Source organism: Pteropus vampyrus, unplaced genomic scaffold, assembly GCF_000151845.1.
Source record: "Pteropus vampyrus isolate Shadow unplaced genomic scaffold, Pvam_2.0 Scaffold98, whole genome shotgun sequence".
Taxonomy (NCBI): Eukaryota; Metazoa; Chordata; class Mammalia; order Chiroptera; family Pteropodidae; genus Pteropus; species Pteropus vampyrus.
Window position 1 is genome coordinate 298,966 of NW_011888879.1, and position 26,182 is coordinate 325,147.

Genomic DNA, 26,182 nt, shown 5'->3' on the forward strand with positions numbered 1-26,182 from the left:
TTTGCTTCAGTCTTCTAGTCCTTCATTTCCCTGAAACTGCTGACAGGTCAACAGTGATCTCCTACCTGCCACATCCAAGGATTGATTATTCATTGTATTCTACTTGTGCTTTCTATATCATTACAAGTTACTGACTCCTTCCTGCTTCCTGAAAATCTCTTGGATTTGTGTAACACCATTCTCTGATTCCTGTGTACCTTTTTAACTGTCGTGTCTGAATTTTAGTCCCTCTTTCTTAATTACTCTTTTATCATTACATTTTAAATTCTCTCTCAAATAACTGTACATTTTTTTCATTTTCTCTTTGTTCTTCTGTGTGACTACCTTATTTTTAGGTTCTCTTCTCTGAATTATTGACACTTTCTATCTTAATTTCCATGCCTCCAGACTCTCCACATCACACATCTTCCAGTCGGTTCTTCACCGTGTTGCTAAAGCAATCTTTTTAAAACCGATTCTGCTGCTCTTAACCCTGACATGGGTTTGTCCATAAAATAAAACACAAAGTCTCTAGCTAGGATTTGTCCGCCCCACCCTGCATGTTTTTAATTACTAATTTTGTTTTAGTTGTCTTTTAATTCCCTGGATTTTCCCCTGGGTTATGTTGGTTCCTTTTTTCTGGAGTTTCCTTTCTTCCCAAATCCACCTAGGAAATTTCTCACAATTCTGTAAGATATAGTTTCTCTCTATGAAATCTGTGCTTTATCTTGAATTAACCATGTCCTTATTTTTCTGTAAATCTGTTGCAGTACTCACTGAGCTGAGTGGTACTTGTTTACTTATAATCTCCCCTCGCCCACCTGCCTATTCCTGGGTGGTAAGCTCTTTAAGAGCAATTCTATCAACTGGGCCTGGTACACAGTAAGCATTCATTCATATTTATTATAATTATAAAGCCTTAGTTACTGTACAAATATGAGAGATTAAGGGTTGAGTTTAGTTACCTAGAAAATATATGTATGTGGAATATTCTCTTTCCAATTATGCGAGATGATCTATACAAATTTGGTCTTTTGTTTGCCTCTGATCTCATCCTATTAGCAAATGACATGAGGGAAATATAAGTTAAAAAGTGTTAAAAGGCCATTGCAGGGTTGTGGTCCAGGACTGGCACTGCATGTCAGTAGTTTGCTTCATTTCTCTGCTCTTTCACAAATGGTAGGAACATCAGACAAGGAGTGATACTGTATTATTGCTAATGTATGTTTCCTTAACCGCACCTCCCTCCCTTCTCTCTAGAGGGAACCTCCATCCTGAAAAGGAAGCCCTATCCTGAAACTTATCAATTATTCACTTCCCTTTTTTAATAAGTTTTATCGCATATGCCTGTATCTTTGAGCAACTCTCATTTACTTTTGTCCATTTCAGGCTTTATTTAAATGACTTATTTAAATCATATGTATACTTCAGCTACCTGCATTTTGTTGTTTTTATCCAGTATGTTTTTGCAATTCATTTTATTGCTATTACAGTGTTCCATTGTATGTATATGTCACAACTTATTCATTCTCTTACCAATGAACATCATTTTCAGTTTTGTATTATGATGAACAGTACTGATAAGAAATATCCTGGATACAAATGTATAAGAATTCCCATGGGACAGAGGTTCTTAGCTATGTTTAGCATTGCTCCTGTAAGGGGCATTTAGAAATTATGGAGGTTTTTTTGTTGTTACAACGATTGTAGGGTACCACTGGCATATAGTGGGAAAGGGATGTCAGCTCTCCTAAAATGCACGGCACAGATTGTTCCACCAAGAGTAATAGTACCCCGCAATCGTTTAGAGTGGAATTATTCTGTTTTATAGTACAGTGGTCTCCCATTATGCATGGGGGATATGTTCCAAGACCTCCAGTGGATGCCTGAAACCACGGATAGTGCTGAACCCTGCATGTAGTATGTCTTCTCTTATACATACATACCTTCGTCCTTAATGACCTTCTTTAGCTCCACTGGAAATGTAGCAGCAGCTTTTTCGTTGGCAGATGCAGCATCTCCAGTAATTCCTATATTTTTTGGTCCAAACCAATTCCTGAATCTGTGTAACCATCCCTTACTTGGCAGTAAATGACTTAGTGTCTCTCCTTTCAGGGGACTCTGCTGATGTCTTCCTATAGGCTCAGTGTTTTCTGGTGCAACACGTGACCATTAACCAGAACTCGTTTTTTGTTCATGTCTTCCATCGACAGATTTGATGCCTTTTCCATCTTAACTAAGCACTTATCACCCACAGTCGCCATAACTTTAACAGTTTGAGATATAACAGCAAATCTAGCATGAATTTCTTTTAATTTTTTCACAATTTCATGGATAGATTTGTTCTTACAGTAGATCTTAGCAATCTCAGCATACAGTTCCTTTTCTTTCCTTATTAATTGTAGAACTTTCACCTTTTCACTTAAAGGAGACACTTTATGGCTTCTCTTTGGCATATCTGAATTGGCAGCATCACTGCCGTTACTCTTTGGGGCCGTTATTAAGTACAGTAAGGATTACTTGAACACAGGCACTGCAGTGCTGCAATAGCCACTGATACCTGAGAAGGCTAAGTGACGAACAGGCAGGTACTGTATACGGTGTGGACACTCTGGACAAAGGATAATTCGTGTCCCTGGTGCAACCGAGCAGGGCAGTGCGAAATTTCATCACTCCACGCAGAATGGCAAGCAATTTAAGATTTAGGAATTTTCATTTCTGCAACTTTCCATTTAATATTTTTGGACCACAGTTGACTGTGGGTAGCAACCTGGGGAAAGTGAAATTGCAGACAAGGGGGGGACTACTGTATAACCGTGTTCAGCTTTACTAGGTAATGGCACATTGTTTTCCACGTTTGCTGTGCTTTCGTTGGGCTATTAGAGTACTCATTACCCACTTCCCTGCCAATACTAGATATGATTAGTCTTTTAAAATGTTACAAATCTGGTAATATGAAATGGTATCTCGTGTTCTCAGTTTCATTCATTAGGTTACTAATGAAGCTGAATATTTTTTCATCTGTTTACATTCCATTTTTTCTTTAATGTTATCTGTATGTGTCTTTTTACCTACTTTTTGATTAGGTTGTTTTTGTCTTAAAGACAGAACATATAAAAATGTTTTTATTAAATTTCTTATATATTCTTGATATTAATCTTTTGGTTAAATATGTTAAAAGGTCTTTTAACATATTTATCTTTTAATTTTATCTTTTATCTATCTGGTTTATCTTTTAATTTTCTACAATTTCCAAATTTCAATTTTTTTATGTTTTAAGTTTTAAAGTCGCTTTTTACATGTAAGTACTTAATCTCTCAGTGGTTAAATTTTGTTCATGTTGCAAGGTAGAGATCCATTTTATTTGTTTCTGATATGGAAGTGAGTTCATCTCTTTCAGCTGATCTGCATTGTCAGCTTTATCATATATGAGATTTCTATATATGCATGGCTCTCTGTTCTGCTGCTTTTGCCAAATGTCACTTGTCATTCCCATGGTGTCTTAATTACTGTCGCTTTGATGGCTGCAAGTATAAGTCCCAGAACTTGGTGGTGGTTCTTAAAGAGTAAGTACCTGGCTCTTCTTGAATCTTTGCTCTTCAAGCTTGTCAAATTCCTAGGAAAGCCTTACTGGATCTTTCATTGAATCTGCGTATAAACTGAGAAGTGGTGAAACCTTCGTGTAATTTATTTGTAGGTTATTTTGTATTTCCTATGTAGAGATTTATATTATCTGAAAATAATAGCAGTTTTATTTCCTTTCAACACTTGCATACCTTTTATTTTCTCCCTTAACAGATTAGAATCACAGTTGTAATGTTGAAGATAAGTTATGATAGCAGATATTTTTATCTTATTCCTGATTTTAGAGAGTTTGATTTTTATGTTTTAACATTAAGTAGGATGTTATTGAAGGTTTTTGACTTGCTCATGTGACTGGTAGTTGATATACTAGCTGTCAACCAGCATTCCTCTCTAGCTAGGTGGTCTGCGAGTAATCTGACTTCTTACCATGGCCTGGTTCCTCCAAAAGAATCATCCCCAAAGCACTAAATGGAATCTACCCAGCCATTTCTGGCCTAGCCACAGAAATTACTCAGCTTCTGTTGCATTCTGTTGGTTACAAGTGAGTTATTAAAGTTTGATACTAAAGTATCAAAAGGAGGGGATATAGAACTCTCACTTCTCAATGGCTGGAATGTTGAGGAATTTGATGATATGTTTTAAAATCTCTAAGCCTAGAATATGGAATTTTCATAAATGTTTTATCATGTGTGCTCGAGAAGACTATATACTCAATTATTGGTTACAAGGTTTTGTATGTGTTTAGTAATTGCAGCTTTTGAATTCCATGATTGAAATCTATATTCTTTTACTGCTTGCTTGTTTGCTAGAGTTGTTTTTATTGTTGTTTACTGTTTATGTGATCAATCATTGAGAACTGATGCTTTTTATATTTTGAAGCTATTGTTATCAGGGGCATAGATGTCTAGTATTGTTTTATTTTGCGGTTGAATTGAGCCTTTTGTCAATATGCAGTGATCTTTTATCTCTTGTAATGTCTTCTGCTTTAAATATTATTTTGTCTGGTATAACTCTACCATTTTTCTTTTGTTAAGTATTTGCCTGTTATATCTTTATTATTTATGTTCAACATTTCTATATTCTCACATTTTAAGTATGTCTTATAAGGAGGATATGGGTGGGACTTTATATTTTATCTGGAGGTTTAGTTCCTCTATTGAGCATGATCACTGATATATTTGTATTTTTGTTCTTTTTTATTTTTACCTTCCATTTCAATTGCTTTTTCTAGTTTTCTTTCTTCTCCTTCATCGCCTTTTTTTAGCATTAAGAATCCATTGCTTCTTCCTTTTTTTTTTGCTCTCTTTAGTTTGAGATTTTTCTATATTTCTATTCTTATGTGTGCTCTAGAAATTTTGTCCTGCATATTTAACTTCAAAATCTAATATTGGTGTTTTATTATTAGATTAATAATAATAAAAAAGGCCCTTAGAATGATTTCAAGGCCCTTAGAATGCTTTGACTTCAACTACTACCGTCATGATTTATATGCTATTTTTGTCCAGTTTTAGTTATATTTGGGTTTAAATTTCTCAAATTAAATGTATAGTCAGTGTTTATTTAAATTTATTCCCACATGCTTAAAATTTTTTTGCTTGCTATTCTTTCTTTAATCTTAGACCTTTCTTCAAAAACAATTTCCCTTTTTCTTGAAGTGTATCCTTCACAAGTGAATTTACTGAGCATCTGTCATTTATAAACCCAGTTTTGTAATGTTCAAATGTCTGTTTCTTCCTTGCTCTTGAAACCTTAGTTTTGCTGGTATTTGACTCTTATGTTGACAGTTAGTTGAAGATCTCCTACTACTTCTGATTTATATTACTGCTGTAGAGAGGTCTGCTGGCAGGCTAATTATCATTCCTTTGGAGGTAATTTGTCTTTTCTCTCTGTTGACTTTCATGATCTCTTCTTTGTATTTAGTGTTCCATAGTTTTACCATGATGCATTTGAGTATGGATTTCTTTTTTATACTTGTTTTGGATTTATTGTATTATCTGAATCTTATGTCTTAAGTTCTATAAAATTCTCATTTGTTGCCTCTTTGAATATTGCTTCTCCTTCATTCTATTTTTTCCTTTTGGATTCCCATTAGAAATATAATGGAATTTCACATGTCTCTTAATCACTCATATTTTCCATCTTTTTTTCTTTCCATAGTTCCATATGGCACTGTGGGCATTTCTCTCATATGTACATTCCAAGTCAATAATTTTCTTTTGAACTCTGTCTAATCTGCTAAGTAACCCATCCATTGAGTTTTTAATTTTGTTTCTAATATTTCTTATATCTAGATGTTCTGTCTGGTTCCTTTGCATATCTGCTTGTTCAGTTTTGATAGACTCTTATTCCTTATAAGAATATTTTGTATTTTCAGTTTTGTCTTTTATTTCTTTGTACACATGTAACAAACACATTTATAGTATTATCTTTATTTAGCAATGCTAACATCTGTAAGCTTTGCAGGTATATTCTATTGTTTGCTTTTCTTTCTCACTCATAGAACTTGCTTAGCAGTTTGTGGTTGTGAGCTCATTTTCCATGAAACGAACTTGGGAAAATTTTTGAGACCTGGGTTTAAAGTGCATTCTTCTAGAAGCAGTTTGCATTTGCTTCTGCTAAGTGTCTGAAAGCCTTCCCAACCTGAGACACTTTAAATTTTTGATTTGAGAGTTTTATTGAAAGCCAGAGAGGTAATAGAAATTTAGTCCCCAAACTTGACTGAATGTAGGCCTCTGGTTAGGGAGACTCGATTTGGTTTCTTTTCCATTCAGCCAAGGATAAGATAGGCATGACTCCCTTTAATCATCTTCTCCCTCTGCAGGGCAGGGGCATTTTTTCCTATTTGCACAATGACAAAATCCCCCTCCAGAATTCTGGCTTTATCTCCTGTGCCCTATACCTGCTGTCCATTGAAGCCTGGTCTTCAGGCAAATGCCAACTCTTACATCCTCACTTATCCCCCTGGATTCCTGCTTTCTGGTCATTTCTGCTCTCTGAGGAATGTCCTCACTTCCCTGCCAGCTCAGAAATGAATTTTAAAGGATTTTTTCAAAAAATACTTGATCTAGCAATTTTAGGAGCACTGTACTGGGAGGAGTTTCCCTGAACACCAAATCTGCCATGTGTGGCTTTGAGTTGGATTTTAAGCAACTGGTGGATTATGTGCTTTATTACAGTTGTTTTATGACTTACTCCGAGTTCCTTTTCTAAAGATTTGGATTATTAAATCTATTCAGTGGAATAGCCTTCAGCCTACTTGGACACAATTTCTTTTGGATTCCTGTCTCAGAAACATGGAAAAACATTGTATTTTTATATCACACTTTAAGAATATTATTAGAATTTTCTTAATGTCTTCCATAATGCAAATTCACATTTTCTTTTATTCACAGATTAATGCTTGGAATTTAGAAATGTCATGATTGAGATAATTTTGTGTCCTTTTTAACCGTTAGAGGCGTACTTCTCTTTCAACAACTCTGAAGTGAGAATGAAATGTTACCTTTTTGTATCAGCTATCTAATCTGCCACTTGTCGTTATTCGTAATTTGCCCCTTTTTTACTTTCTTAAAAAACTTCGTACTTAATGACATAGCTCTTTCCCCCCCCCCCTTTTATTGCTTAGGGAAAATACATTCCATTTGAAGCAAACTGGAGTAAAGTCCAACTTATTTTTTCTTTTGTTCATAGCCCTCTGGGTGTAGAAAGGAAACATTTTATTGAGTGGATTAATCAACGATATGTTATGTTGTATGCTTATTTTTCCCCAGTTGATGAGTGCTCTGTGTGTGTGTGTGTGGACTCGTAAATAATGTAATTGGTTAGAAGTATTTTTTAGGTGTACTTCGTACAGAAGATGCTGCTTCTAGTAACAGACCGTTTTCAACTTATACGTGTGTAAAAACCAAATGACCTATTATTCTGTCTTTATTCTTCTAGGGTAGTACTGAACAGCCTGTCCAAACTAGCAAGATTGGACTTGGAAGGAGGGAGTATCAGAGTTTACAACACCGCCATCATTCTCAGCGTTCTAAGTGCCGTCCACCTAAGGGCATGTATCTAACCCAGGAAGATGTGGTAGCTGTTTCCTGTAGTCCCAATGCAGCCAACACCATCCTGAGGCAACTGGACATGGAGCTGATCTCTTTAAAACGTCAGGTATTATATAAAAATCATATTTTTAATGATTCTGTCCATTTTGCTTATCTACTTTTACCTCAGTAAACTCAGTTTTTGCAGATTTTTCTCAGCCACCCATTTACATAAGCTTCATTCTTTAAAATTTACTTTATTTTCAAATTGTGAGATGCCTCTGTCTGTTTTAGATTTGAATCCCACCATTACTACCTGTTAGCTCTGTAATCTTGGGAAATAATTGAATCTATCTATACTTCAATTATATATCTGTGAAATTGAGGATAATAATCATTACTTTTCCTACAGGTTGTTGGGAATGATTTGAAAATGACACATGTAGATTGTTTAGCAGTGTTTGGCACATTTTGAAGACTCAGAGAATAATGGCTGCTCTCTTCATCATCATCATTCTCACCAGTAGTAGTAGCAATGGTATTGTAAAGGAATCATCATCATAGTCAGGGAGTGGGTCAGAGTCAGGATCTGGAGTCTGTGAACCTAGGTTCTCACCCTGGTTATACCATCTACTTCCTATGTCACCTTAGGGGACCTGCTTAACTTCTCTAAACTTCAGTTTCCTCATCTTGAAATGTGGATGATAATACAGTGGTTTGGAGGAATTAAACAAGATAATATGTGATAACTGCTTAAATCAGTGCCTAGCACATAGTGTTAGTTAATGGTTGTTTTTCAGTCTCTGTCCTATCTCAGTCTTCTTTTCCCTTTTTATTTGTTACTGTTGTTGTTTACACTACTCCTTAGATCTAGATGCTCTTTTAGGTCTATAATCTTTATCTATGTCAGCCAGCTGTGATTTGCTCCCAAGCTCTATAGCTGTATATACCTACCCTGCCAGACATTTCGTCTAACCCTCAAAAGACTTTTTTCTCTGTTCTCTGTCTGTTGAAACATAGAATCATCTTCAATTCAGCCCTTGCCATTATCACTCCCCCAACACACAAACCCAGGTGGGGACCAAGTTATGTGAGTTTTATCTCTGAAATTTCCTTTAAATCAAACCCTTCATTTTTAATCCCATCACTACTACCCTTGTTCAGGCCCTTATTAGCTCTTGTCTGATGACTTCTGTTGTTGATTCTCCTCCTATCCACTTTTCTTCAGCACCCTGTTGCACATTGATGTCAGTGTTATCTTTTAAAAATATGTACTGCTGTGATGAAGATCAGATACCTTAAAGCTCTTTATTAACTTCTATTTGCCTTTAGCAGGTTATAGCAGAGGTAGACAGGATTTCGTAAGAAGGTCATGTTAAGAAATATGAAGTTCGTCATGAGTTAGGAAACCACTGAAGGATTTTAAAGAGAGGTATAACATGGCCATATTTACATTTTCTGGCTATATCTCTCTGCCTTTTTATTTTTTCTTTTTTTAGTAGTTGCTCTAGGGGTTACAGTATGCATCCTCAGCTTACAATACCGTCCTTGCTTAGGTATTATAATATACAACCTTAGAGTTAATATTTGAACACTTCACATAAAATGTAAGAACCTTGTAACAGTATAGTGTGGAACCAGGATAGTTTCTCTGTATCCCAAACAGTCAGATTTCTCTATCCGTTAACCCTAGTTACTCACCCAAACTGCTCTTATATTTGTCTTTTCATCTCCAGCAAACTTTCTCAATAAATACCACGTTAACTTCTTCTGCTCTCTTACCACCCTTCCCCATCCAGTTTCTGTCCCACACCCCATTCCTGTTCTACCACTGAAAAGCTGTTTTAAGACCATTTATGAGAAAGTTGTCAGGTCTAATGCCTTCTTGGTTCTAATCTCTTGACTACTCAGTAATAGTTGACACTGACAACCATTTCTTACTGCTTGGAATTTCTTTCCTTTGACTTTTATGACACTGGACCCTGTAGTGTACATACTATATTTGATTGACTACTTAGCCTTTAGTTGAACCATGAATGTATGCAGGATTCCCATCTTCCAAACCACAGCCCTCCTTCTCTTCAGAGAACTTCTAAAACGCTTTGCCTATAATATTTTTAAAGTGCTCAAAAATTTTTTTAATGAATAAAAGTACTCAGTCACTTCTATTCATACTTTATCCTCAACATTACAGTTTACTTCACTTATAGACTGTTTTTATTGATTTTTATAAAGGAACTTTTTTAAAGTTTTGAGCCCCTTGGTTATTTATTCGATGTATAACATAGTAAAGGTTTGCATTATTGGGTTTACAAATTCCACTATTTTTATCCAGACACAACTCATCTAATTGTTGTCCAAACTGAATTCTTCTGTATCCACTCCAGTTATCTGTTTCTCTTTTTGCATTTTCTGTCTCAGTGAACAGCACCACATATACTCGCTCAAGACAGTGAGCAAAGAGTTACCCTTGATTCCCCCTTCTCCCTAACTAGCTGTAATCAAGTGTTTACAGAGACATCTCAGTATTGTTTCAGAGTTATTTTTTTAACCCGTGTCTGTGTACCACCAGCACCATGCCTTCATTCCTGCTGTTTTAATTGAAGTCTTCACCTGGATTTTTAAATTAATTATTGTCTATCCTTTTCACACCATTCTATTTTCCAAATTACTATTGGAATTAATTTTCTACAAAGCAGATATGGTTATGTTTCTCCCTTGCTTAAAAATCCTTTTAGATACTTTCAGTTTTTAGGCAAAATTTAAATTCTTTGGTCTGGCTCCAGCCTAGCTGCCCAAGCTTTAGGGCTTTCCCACCTTGCTCATGCATCCTGCCTGGAGGGCGTTCTCCTCTCAGCCTGTCTGCCAGCTCAATTCTTGTTAATCTTTTAAAACTCAGTTTAGATGTCATCTCTGAGACTGTCCCCAATTTTCCCCACCACCCCCACCCATATTCACACACACGAACACACTTACTCTCTTGTTCTTTTTCTCTCCAAGTCTAAGTTAAGTGTTTTAACATTTATCATACTTTTATTTATTTATCTCCCCAGTAATCTGTGAAATCCTTAAGGACTGAGATTTTGCATTTCTCTCTGTATATCTAATATCTAACGTGGCTGACTGACTAACCACATTTGAACCAACCTAGGTTTATACATTTTAGCTTTGTTTTTAAGATCTCTGAGGAAAAAAAATTCACAAATCACTTTATATTTGAAAAAACTAAATGAACAAAATGAACAAAACTAAATGAACAAAAATCCTAATCTTTAATATTCTATGTAGAAATTAACAATATTGCTAATAGCATAGTAGTTAAAAACTTGGCATAGTTCAAATTCAGGATCTACTTTCTATATCTGTAGCCTCGGGAAAGTTTCTTCTTTGTGCTTTACCTTCCTCCTCTGTAAAATGGTTTACAATGGAAGTAAAATCATTTCTGCTACAAATCTTGTTTTGAAAACATGAATTTGTTCCAACACAGTTGACATACTAGGGAACAGTTTGAGAATTTTGCATTTGCTTATTTGATTTTTCTTAGCAAAAAAACGAAGCTAGCTATCTAAGTACATACCCACACACTTCAAATGTGTACTATGTATATATATAAACATCTATATATATCTGGTGTTAAAACTTTTTATCCAATTTCAAATAATCCTTCTACCACTTCTCAATAACTCACAAGCTGCAACAATTTGGACATCCACTTTCATAAGCAATCTTTAGATCTTTTTCAAGATAAAGTAGCATCTTTATTGTAGCATTTGTGCATTTCTTTACCATTTAGAATATGTAGAACTGTGGTATTGTTTTTATTAGGCTTCTGTCTTTTCTTACGTGTCATTGATGAAGTTTCTGAGTGTTGTGTCCCAAGATCCTTTTCCCCATAAGCCCTGTTGTTTTATAGCATGATTTTGCATGGTACAGTGACTTTTGAGAACATATATGTCAGCTTATCACAGAACTGCTTGTTCTTCACAAAGTAGTTGTGAGAAGTAAGTGATTTAGTACATAGGAAGCACTGATAATGATGCTTAACATAATAAACACTTAATATCCATTCTTATTATTATTCTTACTGGAATAATTGTTATTAAAACATTATAGTAATGAGAAATAATGATGTATTTTAATTCCTATATGTACTAGTTGTCTTTGGTTATAAGAGACATTGTTAAAAGATATTCAAATACTATGATATGTGAACTGTGTCTATTTTGTATGTGTGTGTCTATCCTCCTGAAATAAATTTAAGAGGGTTTTGGTATATATCCTTTTCATTTATTGAGTACTCAAAAATTCATCTAAGTACATGATCTGATTCACATTGTGGGTTATTTTGTTGAAGGTTCAGAATGCTAAACAAGTAAACAGTGCACTTAAACAGAAAATGGAAGGTGGAATTGAAGAATTCAAACCTCCTGAGGTACGTAATTGAAGAATATATGTGACCGAGTATTGTGAAACCTTGTTCATTGAGTTATCCAGTGTTCAGCTACTATTTTGGTCACATTTATTGTTAATATTTTGAAGGTTTTATAATTTGAATAATTTGTTAGGTCTGTTTTGTCATTTAGATCAGCGGTCCCCAACCTTTTTGGCACTAGGGACCGGTGTTCCTATGAGAATCTAATGCTTGATGATCTGAGGTGGAGCTGAGGGGGTGATTCCAGCGCTGGGAATCGGCTGCAAATACAGATGAAGCTTTGCTTGCTCTCCTGCTGCTCACCTCCTGCTTTGCAGCCCGGTTCCTAACAGGCCATGGACCAGTACCAGTCTGCAGCTTTGGGGCTGGGGACCCTGATTTAGACAGTCTAATGAGACTTGGCTAGTGATTTAAGTTAAATCATTTCTTTCCTATCCTTAACAATTCATTTCAAGTAATTAGAGAATATAGCTGTTTGAGTAGGCCCAGTGCATGTGAAACTAGGTCGTTGATGAGCAAGCCAGTACATTTCTGGGTCTGCAACAATGTTTGCTCAAAGCCCTTTTCTACTTGTGTGACTTGGTAATACAGCAAGAAAAGGATCACAAAAAAAGGAGCTCATTTTAACAACTTTAACAAATTTTATTTTAATTTAAGGCATTTGTCTTTTGGCTTATATTTCAAATTAGGATTTTAGTATGTGAACTTAAATTCTTGTACTTATATCCCTGAAAATATGAAATCTAAAAAGGAACTTAATATGTTTTCGATATTTGTGATCATTACAGTACTTAAATGCCCATGAAGTCCAATTCAGTCTTTTCACAGAAGCTTCTATTATAAAATCTTTTTTTCTGTCTTTTTTAAAGACTCCTGTGTTGTGCATATGCTTCACTTGCCTTTCTATACATGTATGTAATCATCAAATAATCTTATTTGATCCTAATGGGACATTTCCCCCCGCAAATCACAGGTTGACTGAAATATCTACAAATGAAACATGTATGGGGACCGGGGGGAGGCAGAAGAGTAGTGCTTCAGAGCTAATGTACCATATGCCATCTTACTCGTTACAGCCTTTCAGAAGGAAGAATCATTATGAAGAAAGTTGTTTTTGTTTATTTTGAATATCTCTTTCAAGGTTAGGAAATGGAAAAGAATGAAATATACATAGATAAATATCTCATTCCAAACCTACAGGTAAACTGAAAAAACGTTCTGGTGATGTTTATTTATTTAAAGACAGCATAATACCAAGAATACTACTTTAGTTTGTTGTATTATTGCAATAAAAAATTATTATAAATTTTGTATTGAAATTAATTTTATATTATGCATTAAAATGCATAAAGCAATAAACTTTTAAGTACCTATAATTTAATAATTAAATTTAAAAATACAGCAAATATTGAAAACATTATGGGAATACCATGAAGAACTTTATGCCAATAAGTTTGAAAATTTAAACAAACCTTAGAAATTCCTAGGAAAATATGTCTTACCAAAATTGTCTTAAAAAGAAAGAAAACCTGAATAATTTATAGCCATTAAATAAAATGGAAGAACTGTTAACATTTTTCTCATAAGAAAACACCAGGCATAGACAATTATCCAGAAAAAATCTACCAAATTTTCAAGGAAATGATCATTCTAATCTCAAATTTTCCAGAAAATTGCAGGATAGTCTCACTCATTAACATTATATAAAGTAAGATGCGCAAGTGCAGTAGTACTTTAGAACTTTCCTATATGCTGCCTCACTTGATGCTCACATGAATAAATCCAAAGAAGTAGATGAAGCAAATAGTATTATGTTATACAAGGAGACTGGGCCTCAAAGAGGTTAACTGAGGTTAACTTAATCAAGGTCACATGTCTAGTAAATAGTAAACCTGCGGCTCGATTAATATACTGCCTCCTACTTTTGGAAGTTTTTATATAATAGCAAAATTGTATAAGGTTTTTCCATTTAAATGTAGTTATTGGGTTAGAAGTTATCAAACACTTATTACTCCTTTTGGTTTATTGTGAAAATAAATCAAAATGAAACAACTACAGTCTTAACACTCTACCATCTGTACATTGAAGTTTGAATATTTCTTTGATTTATTGAACTCATATGACTTGAAAATGTATATGTTTTATATTATCTAAAAAATGCCCGACATATATTTGTATTTATCATATTATTCCTATTGCTTTTAAAAGGAGAGCGACCTGAAAAGATAATATGTATTTCAAAATACTAGATTAACAGTCATAGTAAAGACCTTGAAAAATCATGTATTCTATCCCCTTAACTTTGAGGAAAAATTTTTTTTTAAAACTCTTTAACTTTAGATTAGGTGATACTTAACCTAAATATTTCTAACCTAAATCTCATAGACAACGAAATGACGTAACTCAACTGGAAGTAAACAGTTACTAAGATGCTTTACTTATTCATTTGGTCATATTTGTTATTTTCATTTAGGGAAAATTTTGGTGAAGAAGGTTCATATTTCTATATGTATGTAGTGATCACCTGTTTCACGTAAGGCACTGTGTTAGGCACTGTGGGAAGTATGTGTTTGGAGAAGGGGAGACACACAAAAATGAGTAAGAGATGTATTTTTCTATCTGCTTTGGAAAGAACTTGCAGTCTAGATATTATAAGAGAACCTGATTAAAGTTGTATGATAGATTTATAAGTAAAGTATTACAGGAAAACAAGTGGTCATTATTCTGGCTAGGATCATGAGGGAATACTTCCTAGAGGGGAATGTTTCAGCTGAGATTTGAAGGGTAGGTAGGATTTTGTACATATATGAAGGGCAGGCAGAAGGAATCCTATGAACAATGGTTTGGTGTTGAGCAGTACATTCAAAATCTAAATGTTGTGGGGAAAAATAATAGCACTGTCAAACACCAGTCAACAGGTATTCCCTAGACATTTGTCGTGTGCTCATTATTGTGCTAATTATAATTACTATCGTGAATTCTATAGAAGTGTAAATTTTTTCTCAAGTAGTATATTGTCTACTTAGGAAGGCAAACTTGGGTGCAAAGGATGAGTGAACATGGTGTATGAGAGAGATCTTAACAAGGTTTAGTTGAACAGGGACTTCTTTAGAGTAGAGATCAGAGGATAAACATCTTTATGAGAGCTAGGAAGAGAAGTCTGCTTTTTAAATTAAGTCAAATGGAAAGACCCTATAGTTCCTTCAATGTAGGAAGAATGTAATGAAAATTTTTTAATTTTAGGAAAGTTATCTCGTCAGTATTATACAGGGTAATTTAGAAGCTTTACAGCTGCTAAAATACCAAGCATGTGAGTGATCGGGTAGGGTTGGGTATTAGTTGTAGAAATGGACAGCAGATAATCCAAAGAACGTTGTAAAATAGAAATTAGTGTGTCTCCTTGAAAGAGTGTGAGAAGTGGCATGTTTGGTTATGCTTTGATTTGTTTCGAGTCAAGGGGGATAGGTGGGGGCAGAGATTAATGAATCCAGGAAGGAAGAAACTGAGAAAGGAGTGCCTTTTGAAGCTAGAAAATTTCCCTATCTGTGGATGTTTTCCATAGATGGGTGACATTCTTTCGTATGGATGTTGGGTGGAATTTTCAGCATTGGGTAGAAGGTTTAACTTGGTGACCTTTTCTAACTTTTCCCACTCAGAGATAGTATAAATCTTCTACTGACGAAAAATTGGAAAGATGCGAAGACTAATTTAGCAGGGAAAGAATGTAGTAAAGATGCTGAATTCACTAAGGCTGTCATAAATTGTTCTAGAATGCTCTTTGGTGTCTGTTATTACTAGTATATATTGGCTTATTTTATTTTATATTAACATTTTATTATTTTTAAAACAATGGTATTTTAGACTGGGGTTTACTGTAGACTGTTCAGTAATACAAGTGCAGTAGTGCTGACAGTTCTGCCGAAACATCATTTTTCAAGTGTCTGCCCCAGAGTGAACAGTTACGAGGCTGGAAACTGAACTTGCTATTCCTTTAGTCAGTTTTTACTTTCACATGCCTCCTGTGTGAGCATCTCCTTGAATTAGTAAGACTCCAGCATTTAAATATGTATTTATAGTTTTCATTCAGTACTACCCTTAAATTTGAGCCAAAGGCTTCATCTGGGATTTAACTAAAAAACTAGTGGTCTGTTCCAGTGCTGGAGAAATGCCTGACTGTGGACTTATGTGCCTATTAATTCATAGGTAGATTTTAGAACATCTGAGTAAGATATGACTCCATCGTTTTCCTTTATAAACATTTTCTGAGCCCTTAAAAAATGTGTTTAGATAGATGAATCTGTGTTAGCCTCAAGTGCAGCCTGCACTCCACCTGACTGTCCTGCCTAATAATACCTCTTTAGCGGGGTATCCCAAGTTAATTTGTCATCTTAGCCTTGCCTTCCCACATCTCCCAGATCAACATGTCTTAGCTTCTTATGTTCTTAACAGCATCCCCTTTTTCCCAGCTTTCTAGGCTTTAAGCCTTATTCTAGTTATAATCCTGCCCTTCTCCTGCTGCTCCCTCCCCAACAAAAAATATTGCTTATTAAATGCAGTGTGAATGTATCGGCTTTGGTGTTTATTGCCCTTCCAAAAGCATTCCTTATTATATTTTACTTTATTTAAATGTCACAGCTTTCCAAGGTAATTTATCACTTGTTCCTGACACAGATCCTCTTGTTCTCTTGTTCTCTGTATTTGTTGTGCCTTCTCATTCTTGCCTTTCAGAAACTTCTCTTCTTAAACCCATCTCAATCTCTTCTTAAACCCATCTCAATCTAGCCCTTCCAGCTCTCTTTTTACCCCATTCCAATTACCAAGACATTTCCTCTCATCTTCCCCTACTCCCCCACCCCCACCCCAGAGTTCAGTTTTTTACTGAACAAATTACAAAAGAGGTTTAGTCAAAAAGACCAAAGCCTATGTCATCATCAGACTCCTCAGATTCTTCTTTCTTTACTTTTACTTTCTTCTGGGCTGGGATAGAGCTGTGAAGGGGGCAGGACCTCCCACTGGTGCAGCACTGCTGCTGGGGCGGGTCTGCCAGCCCTTGCTTTGCAGATGAGGCTCCAGATGTTGACATTGGCCAGAGCCTTTGCAAACTTGCCTGGCCAGAAAGGTTCAGCATTTACATCAGCTGTTTTAATGAGGGCATTGATCTTATCCTCTGGGACTGTCACCTCATCCTCCTGCAGGAGGATGAGGGCCGCGCAGATGGAGGCAAGCTCCAAGGCAGAGGCCACGGTCCAGGCGAGCACTCTGCCGGAGCTTCCTTGAAGGACCGAGTACCTTACCAGCAGCTGAGGAAGGAGCTTCCTCTCATCTTTAAATCCCCAGTATACTCTGTACTTTTCTGGGGTTTTTTGTTTGTTTGTTTGTTTTGTTTACCGTCTTAACCATTTTATTTTTTAATTATTTTTTAAATAGTAAAAGATTGATTGATTGATTGACTAGTTGAAGAAATGGTTTAAATTTTTTCCCCTGTCTACTTCTTCCCTCCCTCTGTTTTTCTGTTTTCATAATAGTTATTTGTGTTCTTCCCATCTCCTGATTTGCTTATATGCTGAAAATAAGGTTTCATAGTGCAAGGTATTTCTCCCATTTTTTTGTTCCCTTTTTGTTAACGATACCTTTCCCTCCAGTTTCTGCCTTTTAAGTTGAACAGACATCAGTTGATCAACTTCATCTTCTTTTTGCCCTGGCACTGGGCTAGATGTTTTTTACATATATTCTAAATACTTTTTTATGTATATTTTACATATATTCTAAATTTAATCCTCAGAACAACTTGCAACGTAGTATTACAGGAGATCCTCAGCAACCAAAATATTTGTTGATCTGAGGAATGCATGGAGAAGCAGAAGTTGCCAAACAAGAAAATATTCTCTAATGAACTGAGCACTTACAAAACTGGGCTCTACTCACCACCTTTCCTGAGTTAACTCTAGCTGTTATCTGTCCTATTCATCACATCAACATCCTGGTGGATTACTCTCGCTAATATAGTGCAAGGCAAATACAGCACAAACTGAAAGGAAATTTTAAACCTTGCAAAAGATGAAAACTTCATGAAGTCTATGAAAGTACCAGAAAATGGTTTTAATTACTTGCAGTGTCGTTGATAGATGAGTATCTAGCAAAATTAACATTTGAAGAAAAAAGGATGATGACTCATGGATAATACAGACTTCAAAAAAGAATAATTTGATTACCAAAAATTGAGAGCCCTGGAGAAATTTCTTGAAGTTTTGAACAAAGACAACCCATTCTTTGCTCATGTTGTAAGTTTCAAAGCTAGAGAATGTTATCCCATCGTATAGTCAGAAACAACATGCCAAAAATAAGATGAAACTTATAAATGAGATCATTAACTATTTTTATAAGTTTTAGTTTTATATTACAAATTAAGTTGTAGTCAACCCTTTATTTTTTAACCATTTAGTTTGAAATGTTTGAATCTGTTTTAAATAGGTTCTAGTACCAACTGTCATTGAGTGCAAGGACCTGTTCTGTCTCCTTTCATGGCCGGTAACATCAGATTACCTGGGTATTAACTTAGACATTAACGCCTATTCCATTCTTTTACTCCTCTTTTTGGGGAAAGTAGGTTTAAATTTTCTAGTTTTTCCTCTCTCCTTTTTCTTTTTATTTCTTTCTTTTCACTTTTTTAGCCTTAGTTCACCATTTTCTTATTACTGCTTATATGTGTCCTGTTCCCTATCTTTCTCTTTACGTTTTTGTTGTTGTTTCTTTGCCTCGTCACCAGTATCCTAACCCCGAGGCTTACCCACTCTTTGCCAGGCCTGCCTTGCTATCCCATTTCTCCTCTGGAATTCAGTGCTTTCTGTTTTAGGTTTTTCCCTCCTTTATTGTGAGTCTTATTTTACTTTTTTCTTCTCTAGTAATTGTTTTTTGAATTTTGAATTTTTGTTTTATTCTTCTGATTGCTTACTTAAACCTCTTCATTCATGGCAAGAAAGTTGGTATTACTCAGAACTTCTGTGCTCTGTAGAAACTTATTGCTAGGACCATAAGATAAGACCTAAACACCCTTTCTCATAGGAAGCTTTTCTTTCTGTTTTGCCCAGCATGTCCATGTATCACATTAGACCACTTTATCTGGACAGTTTCTACCGCAAACCTCTATAGGCTAGTATACATATTTCTGTCCCTCCATCTACTGCTAAAGATCCTTATTACTCATCAGTGGGTATACACTAATGAAATTTGATTAAGTGTTTAATACTGTAATATTGTCATGATAAAAATCCTAAACGGAATTTTTTTAAAACAAATATGGAGAGGAATATGGGAAGTCTTGGGCGGAAATATTGTTATAGCGGGTCACTTTCTGCTTCAGAAATATAAAGAAATATTTTAGGATTTAGGCCTGCTCAACAGTTCTATGTTAATTTATACAACACTGTTTTTGGTGGGGTAAGGAAAGATTTCATCGAAATATGAAGAGAAATTTTAAAGAGAGTCATAGATCCTCTCTAAAGAAAATAACGTCTTAAATGTTTAAAACTAGGGTAAAATTGGGTGAGAAACAGACAATATAATATACAAATGATGTGTTATATAGAATTGTACGCTTGAAACTTATATAATTTTATTAACCAATATCACCTCAATAAATTTAATTTTAAAAAAACAGGCTAAAATTAATATCTACAGTGCGTGATAGGAACACATTGGAGTTGGAAAATAGGTAACTCATAGATTTTCTCCGTTTTAATATCTCCGAGTAGAGTATAAATGTGAATGTTGTTCATTCTCCCAATGGGTACATTTCCCTTTTATTACCTCTTGTGTGGGCAAAGGGTAACTCAGAATATATTTTTTAATTCTTATGAAAATGGAATCTTCCAAATCAGAGTTTTAGTAATCTCATGTCTATAATATGGTGAAAAGTTAAAAAAAATAAATAAGCACTTTGGAAAAATGTCTGTCTTCATATCCTCATTAGGAAACTTCTCTTTAATTTTGTAGTCAAATCAGAAAATTAATGCCCGTTGGACCACAGAGGAGCAGCTTCTAGCAGTGCAAGGTATATTAAAGATAAGCAGTTCTTGTTGTTAATAATTATTTAACTTGTCATGAAAGGTGGCTACCATAGTTCTTCCCTTCTTTTAGAAGGGGATCAAGAAAGGGCTCTTATGTTCACCGCAAAGTACCGGTGACCAGGAATTCTGTTTTGTATTTGTGGATGTGACATACTGAGCCTATGTGCATTTTGAATCCTGAACACCACATAACACATTCTCAGCACTAATTAAATGATGGTGATGCCAAGTTTGAACAAGTCGTATGGTTTCTCTGTGCATCTGCTTCAGTATTCTTGCAGTTGGGTTCGTTCTTACTATATCAGTCATTGATAACTCATGGTTAAAAACATGAATAAACTATTATCTATTTCTGGTTTCTCTGTATAACAGTGTTTTCTCTATTTGATAAATGTCAGGTACTGAAAATATCAATGGCATGCTTAACTTTCAGTGTATTATAACAACTTAAGAGATGTGTCACTGAATATTTAGAAACCTGACTAAAAATATATATTGACTTACCAAAGAAAGACTTAAGAGATATATCAAAAAATATACAATGGAATTTTAAATGTACTCTTTATGAGAACACTTTGTCGAATTATATGGCAGAATATTTTTTTTATTAGAAATACCCTTGGACAAATTGGAAGCATTATAAACTTGGATTTTCTCATGTTCGAATTACTTAAAGAAAGGCAAATTGTATATTTTTGTTCAATGTCATAGGTTTTTTTCCCCTTCAAGATAAAGTATCTATAGAACTAATTGTGTAATTTTAAGCTTAGTCTGCAATTTGTTTCTTTCTGGTTGAGCCCTCTCGTCTTGAGTCCTAATAGCTCTTTCATCAAGGTTAACTACTGTAAGAGAATTGGGCCCCAGTAAAACACAGAAGTATACCTTTAAAAATATTATTTCCAAGTATTCAGACATGGAGAACATTTTTACCTCAAAAGTGCTATGCAAATATCATTCAGATGTGAGAATAATGTAATTAAAGATGGATTAATAGATGACTGCAGTTGGGATTAGAGTAAGAATTACCAGCCAGTGTGATTTGAAAATGTCACAGGAGGGTGCCCACAGGATGTCAGCCTGCTCTTTGGCTTATAGAGCACAACACAGTCATTTCATGAATAAAAAGACTTGATCCTGTGGAGGCAGGGTGCTAGATGTGCATTGATTGAGCACATCTGTAATTGTAGAACTAAGTTTCTGAATGAGTCAGAACAAAGTTTAATTAGTTTATAATGTTCCATAATAGCTGTTTTGAAATTAGAAACAATTTAAAATTTTGATTAAAACTTTGTTTTTGTAATGGCTGCTTCAGATTCATTTAGTACTAAGACTTAGAGCTCTAATATAGACGTTTGAGTAGGCATTGCGTTTATTGACATAAAGCCTGTGTTTCCCTCCATCACAGTCTGCAGCCTATAGAATTTAACCCTGTCCCCAGTATTCAGTGGCTGAAAGGTTAGTATGTTAATCCTGTACTCTAGTGTAAGAAATTACTCCAGTGAAAGGATTTTCCGAAGAGAATCACCAAAGGAAATCTGAGCTGATGTTTCTCTGTACAGCACTCAGGACTTGATGCTGTCAGCAGCACTGTTTAAGTGCTGGAGTCCACGGAATCCTGTGGCTGAGTTGGGTGTTATGCCAAAGCTCCATTCAAGAGAAAAAACAATGGCAAAGTTTACATATATAGTGTGAGCTGTACCTGTGGACATTATCTACTCTTATAACTATTAAAAGAATGGAGTATTTATGGGTAAAATCAACACTTCCTCTCTACTGAGGTATATCCAGTATTCTTACGCACATCTTAAAAGTAACCTTTAAATAAATTATGCTGATGCAGCAGTTTGTATGGAAATAGGCACGTTCTTAGCATTTCAAAGTACTTTCTTAATATGTTGATGTCTTTTTATTTATTTGACTCCGTGGAATTTTTGTTTTCACTTTCAGTCTTTTAGGTGTTTTTAGTTTAGTTTTTTTTTTTTGGGGGGGGGTGTTATTATGTAAAATAATATGAAGCTATTTATATCCAAAATAATTATTTGAGGGAGAATTAAAAAGTGCCATTTTTTTCCTCATGTGCCTACACATTTTTATAATGCTTAGAAGTGTGTCTTATAAACAATATTATCGTATAGTAATGTCACCTGTACCTGAGTCTCAGTGTGGTGAGGTACATAATTGCAGTTTAATTTCATCATGTATGGTTTGCTATTAGGAAGTACTTGCCTTAGCAGGCAATTGGTTTTATTTTTTCTTTTTAATCTTTATGGTAAACTTTTATATGATGTTATTCTTATGGCCATTTCAGTTTCATAAAATAATAAATCATTTATGTTTTGATAATGACATGTTTTAATTTGTATAGTGCTTATATTCAAGACATTTTACATACATATTATGATTTGACATTCATTTGTTAAATGCTTTATTTTATCTTGCTCATAGTTGACTATTACAGTGACCTAGAGAGAAAAATATTGACTCTAGTGTCACTGATGAGATTTATAACTCTACTATTAAATAAAACTTTTCGTTGTAACTCTTTTAAAGCCAAATAAATATATTACGACCATTTCCTAGGGCTTAAATATATATTTCCCACTTTACTTTCCATCTATTTATATTGTTGTTAGCCAACTACCAGCCATTTAAATAAATAAATATTGTTTTAATAATATTTAAATAAATAAATAATAAACTTTTTTTCCCTTCTTTCTCCCTTATTCAGAAGGGGGACAAATCATGCTCAGACCAAATGGGATATCTGTGTAGTCTATTACTTTATTATGTTAATTTTAATTCTAGCTATGTTATAACTTCAATAACATTCTTCAAGAGTCCCCAAGTGGGATATTACAGATGTTGATAATTAAATTCTCTTAAAATACTTGCTAAGAATAGTATTTCTACAACTTCTATAATCTGTTACAGCCTTTAAGTATCTAGATTTTCTGTTATAACAGATTAATTAACAATGAAATCAGTTATAGTCTTCACATATTTGTGTTAATGGTGAAATATCCATTTGTAGTTTGTGTCATATATTATAAATAATTTTATCTGATCTATAGTGCTTTTAGAAATTATCCTAGAATTAATCTTGATAATTTATGTTAAATATTTCTTATTTAGCAAGAATTAAGAAAGGACTTAGATTCTAGAGGTGTGTATTTTTTTCATGTAAAATGGAATAATCTCTAGCTGTGTTCAAAAAATAACAATATAAATGATAGTTCAGAATGTTTTAAAGTACCTAGCTAGGAGCAGAAGCATGGTATACAATATTTGCCATTTTATTTTAGATCTCTTAAATGTACAGTATTCATTTCATAGTCATTAGTACTAAAAAAAAAAAAAATGCTCCCCAACTAAAATATTTGTGTTATTTTACAATAAACAACAAAAAAATTTTCCATTTTTATCAAGATAGCAACTTTAATTTTTGTTTCTTTATTATTATTTTTTTTAATTGCCTGCCTTCTCATATAAAACAAGAAATGACAAAACTGTGTTCCGAGGGGTTATGCTTACAGTTAAATGTTACCTTCTCTCTTTGTAGGTCATACACTCATTCCTTTTTAGGAGAAATGAAGTTACAAATCTAGAACGTGTCTTCTTTCTGATTTTATCTTGTACTTTCAAAAAAAGCTTGAATGGCTCCTTAAGTAGGAGAAAAAGAGATTAGACAGTTGGTTAAGACATAAGGATTGTGACTTAGTACATGAACGATCAAAAGGAAATGGAGATAAGAGAATCATACCTTTTCATCTAAAAGGCGCCCATGTATTTTGGAGAGTTTCTTCTTTTATAGCAGATATCATAAGAATGGAGGTCCAGAAGTATTATTGCCAGCCCTCTGATGCACTTGGCGTCAAATAATTAATGATTCAAAATTCCCAGCATTTTTATGGTGTAATTTAACTTAAAACAAGAAAGATGAGAACGCAAGACTCAAAGGAGAAAGGCTAGACATTGGAAAGAGAATATGATTTTGACTTTAAGTACTCGCCTAGATGTACCAATCACTGCCCCACTGCTGTTAATACCTTTTTTACCTTTAATGCAAAATATTGGAGATTTACAGGAGGTATAAAGAAATGCATGTTCCCAAATAGTTTGAATTAAAATTAATCTCATTAATAGGAAAGAACCACATCCTTGGTGTTTCTAGATGTTATTCTCATGTCAAAAATAAATTTTTGAAAAATTAGTATTCCCAGTTGTACAAAGTACATGCTCATTTTAAGAAATTTTTCTATAGCAAACAGGAAAAAATGTCCTCCAAAATGTTATTACCTAGAAGCAGCTTCCACTGTAATATTTAAGCTTTTTTTTTTTAAGTCCAAAATCAGATTTTAAAAATAACTTTTTATATATACCAAAAGCAGATTTACAATATTCCTTCTATTTAAGGGGGAAAAAAAAGTCTGTATAATTCCATGTCCAGAATTGGAAAACACCATACTACAAATGCTTCTGAAGTTACTAATCTTACTAAGCCAAAGCTCAAAAAATATGAATATATATATTTTTGTTGGGTAATACAGAATACTGATTGGAAAACGTGAGCTTTCAAAAATTGTAATGATAAAACAATATCCTAATGAGTTATATTGTTATGTTAATTCCCAAATAAAACTTTTAAAGTATATATTAAAGATTATTAGGTATCATTTGCCAGCATAAAAGGCCAGAATATTTCATTATAACTTTCAAATGAAATTTAGAAATATTACGAAAACAATTTTTTTTTTCCCTGGGAAATTTATAATTTACCTCTTCTAGGGTTCTCTGAAGTTTTATTCCACTAACCTTTGAAAACCGACCTCCTGCCCTAAAGGTGAGAAGTTTAATTTAAAACATGGTTCAGATGGACCTTAGCCTCTTACATCTTCAGGAAGAGAGAGAGAGATCTAATCACCGTATTTAATTCCCTTTCTGATAAAGCAGTCAGATGGCTTTGTTTGGCTTTGTTTATTATAAACTATGAAAAAAGTGGACCATTCTTACCCCGGATACAAATTAGAACTAAAGGAGCTCTGATGTATGTCGTTGAAGTTAGTTGTTCAGCATTGCTACCCTGCTAGGTTGTATCTAGAAGCGTAGCTGGGGTTCTTCTGAAGGAGCAGTACCATTAAGTCTTCAGTTGGTGTTTTACTAAAGTTTGGGTAGTTATCAGCCACAGTGTAGAACTTAAAAGCATTCCACCTTCTAACCAAAATATTCTATTGAGCAGCATTATTGGGAGTATGAAGGTGATAAAGAAGTCAATCATATGTGACTCTTGTTGTTTGGGGAAGAAAAATAGAATGAAGCCTTATGGGGAAGAAAAATCAATCATATTTCCTGAGCACTCCTGTGTACTAGACATTGTAGTAATGCTGATACTGATTTGTGTTACATGGGACCGTACTTCCCAACATTTTCACATTGGGGCAGAGAAAATTATGAAATTTGTCACAACACACTGGGATAGACAGGTGAGATTGCTTTTGTCCAGCGAAGACTGTCAAAGAGCTCCAGCTCATGCGCAGACCCTGTCCAGGCATCCTGCAAGCCGAGGGCATTAATGTCTAGGCCCACTCATTCTCGGGACGTGATTGGGATCCACGGCCAGCCCACAGAAGTCTGCAGTGCAGTCTGAGCCTTAAGATTTTGCACATTAGTTAACACAAGACTATCACACATGAGTTAATAATAAACATACCGAGGCGACTTGACATCCTAAGTGTCTGGAAAAACTAAAGCTCCTAGGAAGTAGCTTTGGTTTTGTCCGTAGTTCTGGAAATGCAACACTATTGGTGACAAGGTAAAGTCCATTGAGCAAGAGAAAATAAAGTAGAAGATCAAAAAGAATAGGGTCAGGAAGAGGGAACAGTTATATAATGGAATCAGATATGGAAACAACAGTGGTAGATTTTAGAATATATTTTGCTAAACAAATAGGTGTTTTGAGAGTTGTAATATCTTCAGACTTAAGAGTCAGCATTTGTCTTAATTTGATTTCTTGCTAAGAATACAGACAATTTATTATAAATCCTAGATTTATTTAAGATTTTCATTTCTAAACTCATGTATTCGGTAGGTTT

General features: G+C 34.5%; 1 protein-coding gene and 1 pseudogene across 6 annotated transcripts in view; one reads left to right on the forward strand and one right to left on the reverse strand.

Moving 5' to 3' along the window:
- RCOR3 (REST corepressor 3) overlaps positions 1-26,182 on the forward strand; it is a 49,315-nt gene that overhangs the window by 17,851 nt on the left and 5,282 nt on the right. For all 6 annotated transcript variants that reach the window (XM_011364487.2, XM_011364490.2, XM_011364488.2 and 3 more), the window contains 3 exons: positions 7,504-7,722; positions 11,950-12,027; positions 20,020-20,077. In XM_011364487.2, coding sequence (XP_011362789.1) covers positions 7,504-7,722; positions 11,950-12,027; positions 20,020-20,077 — 355 coding nt within the window. The remainder of the gene's footprint in view (positions 1-7,503; positions 7,723-11,949; positions 12,028-20,019; positions 20,078-26,182) is intronic.
- Positions 13,417-17,411, reverse strand: LOC111742633 (annotated as a pseudogene).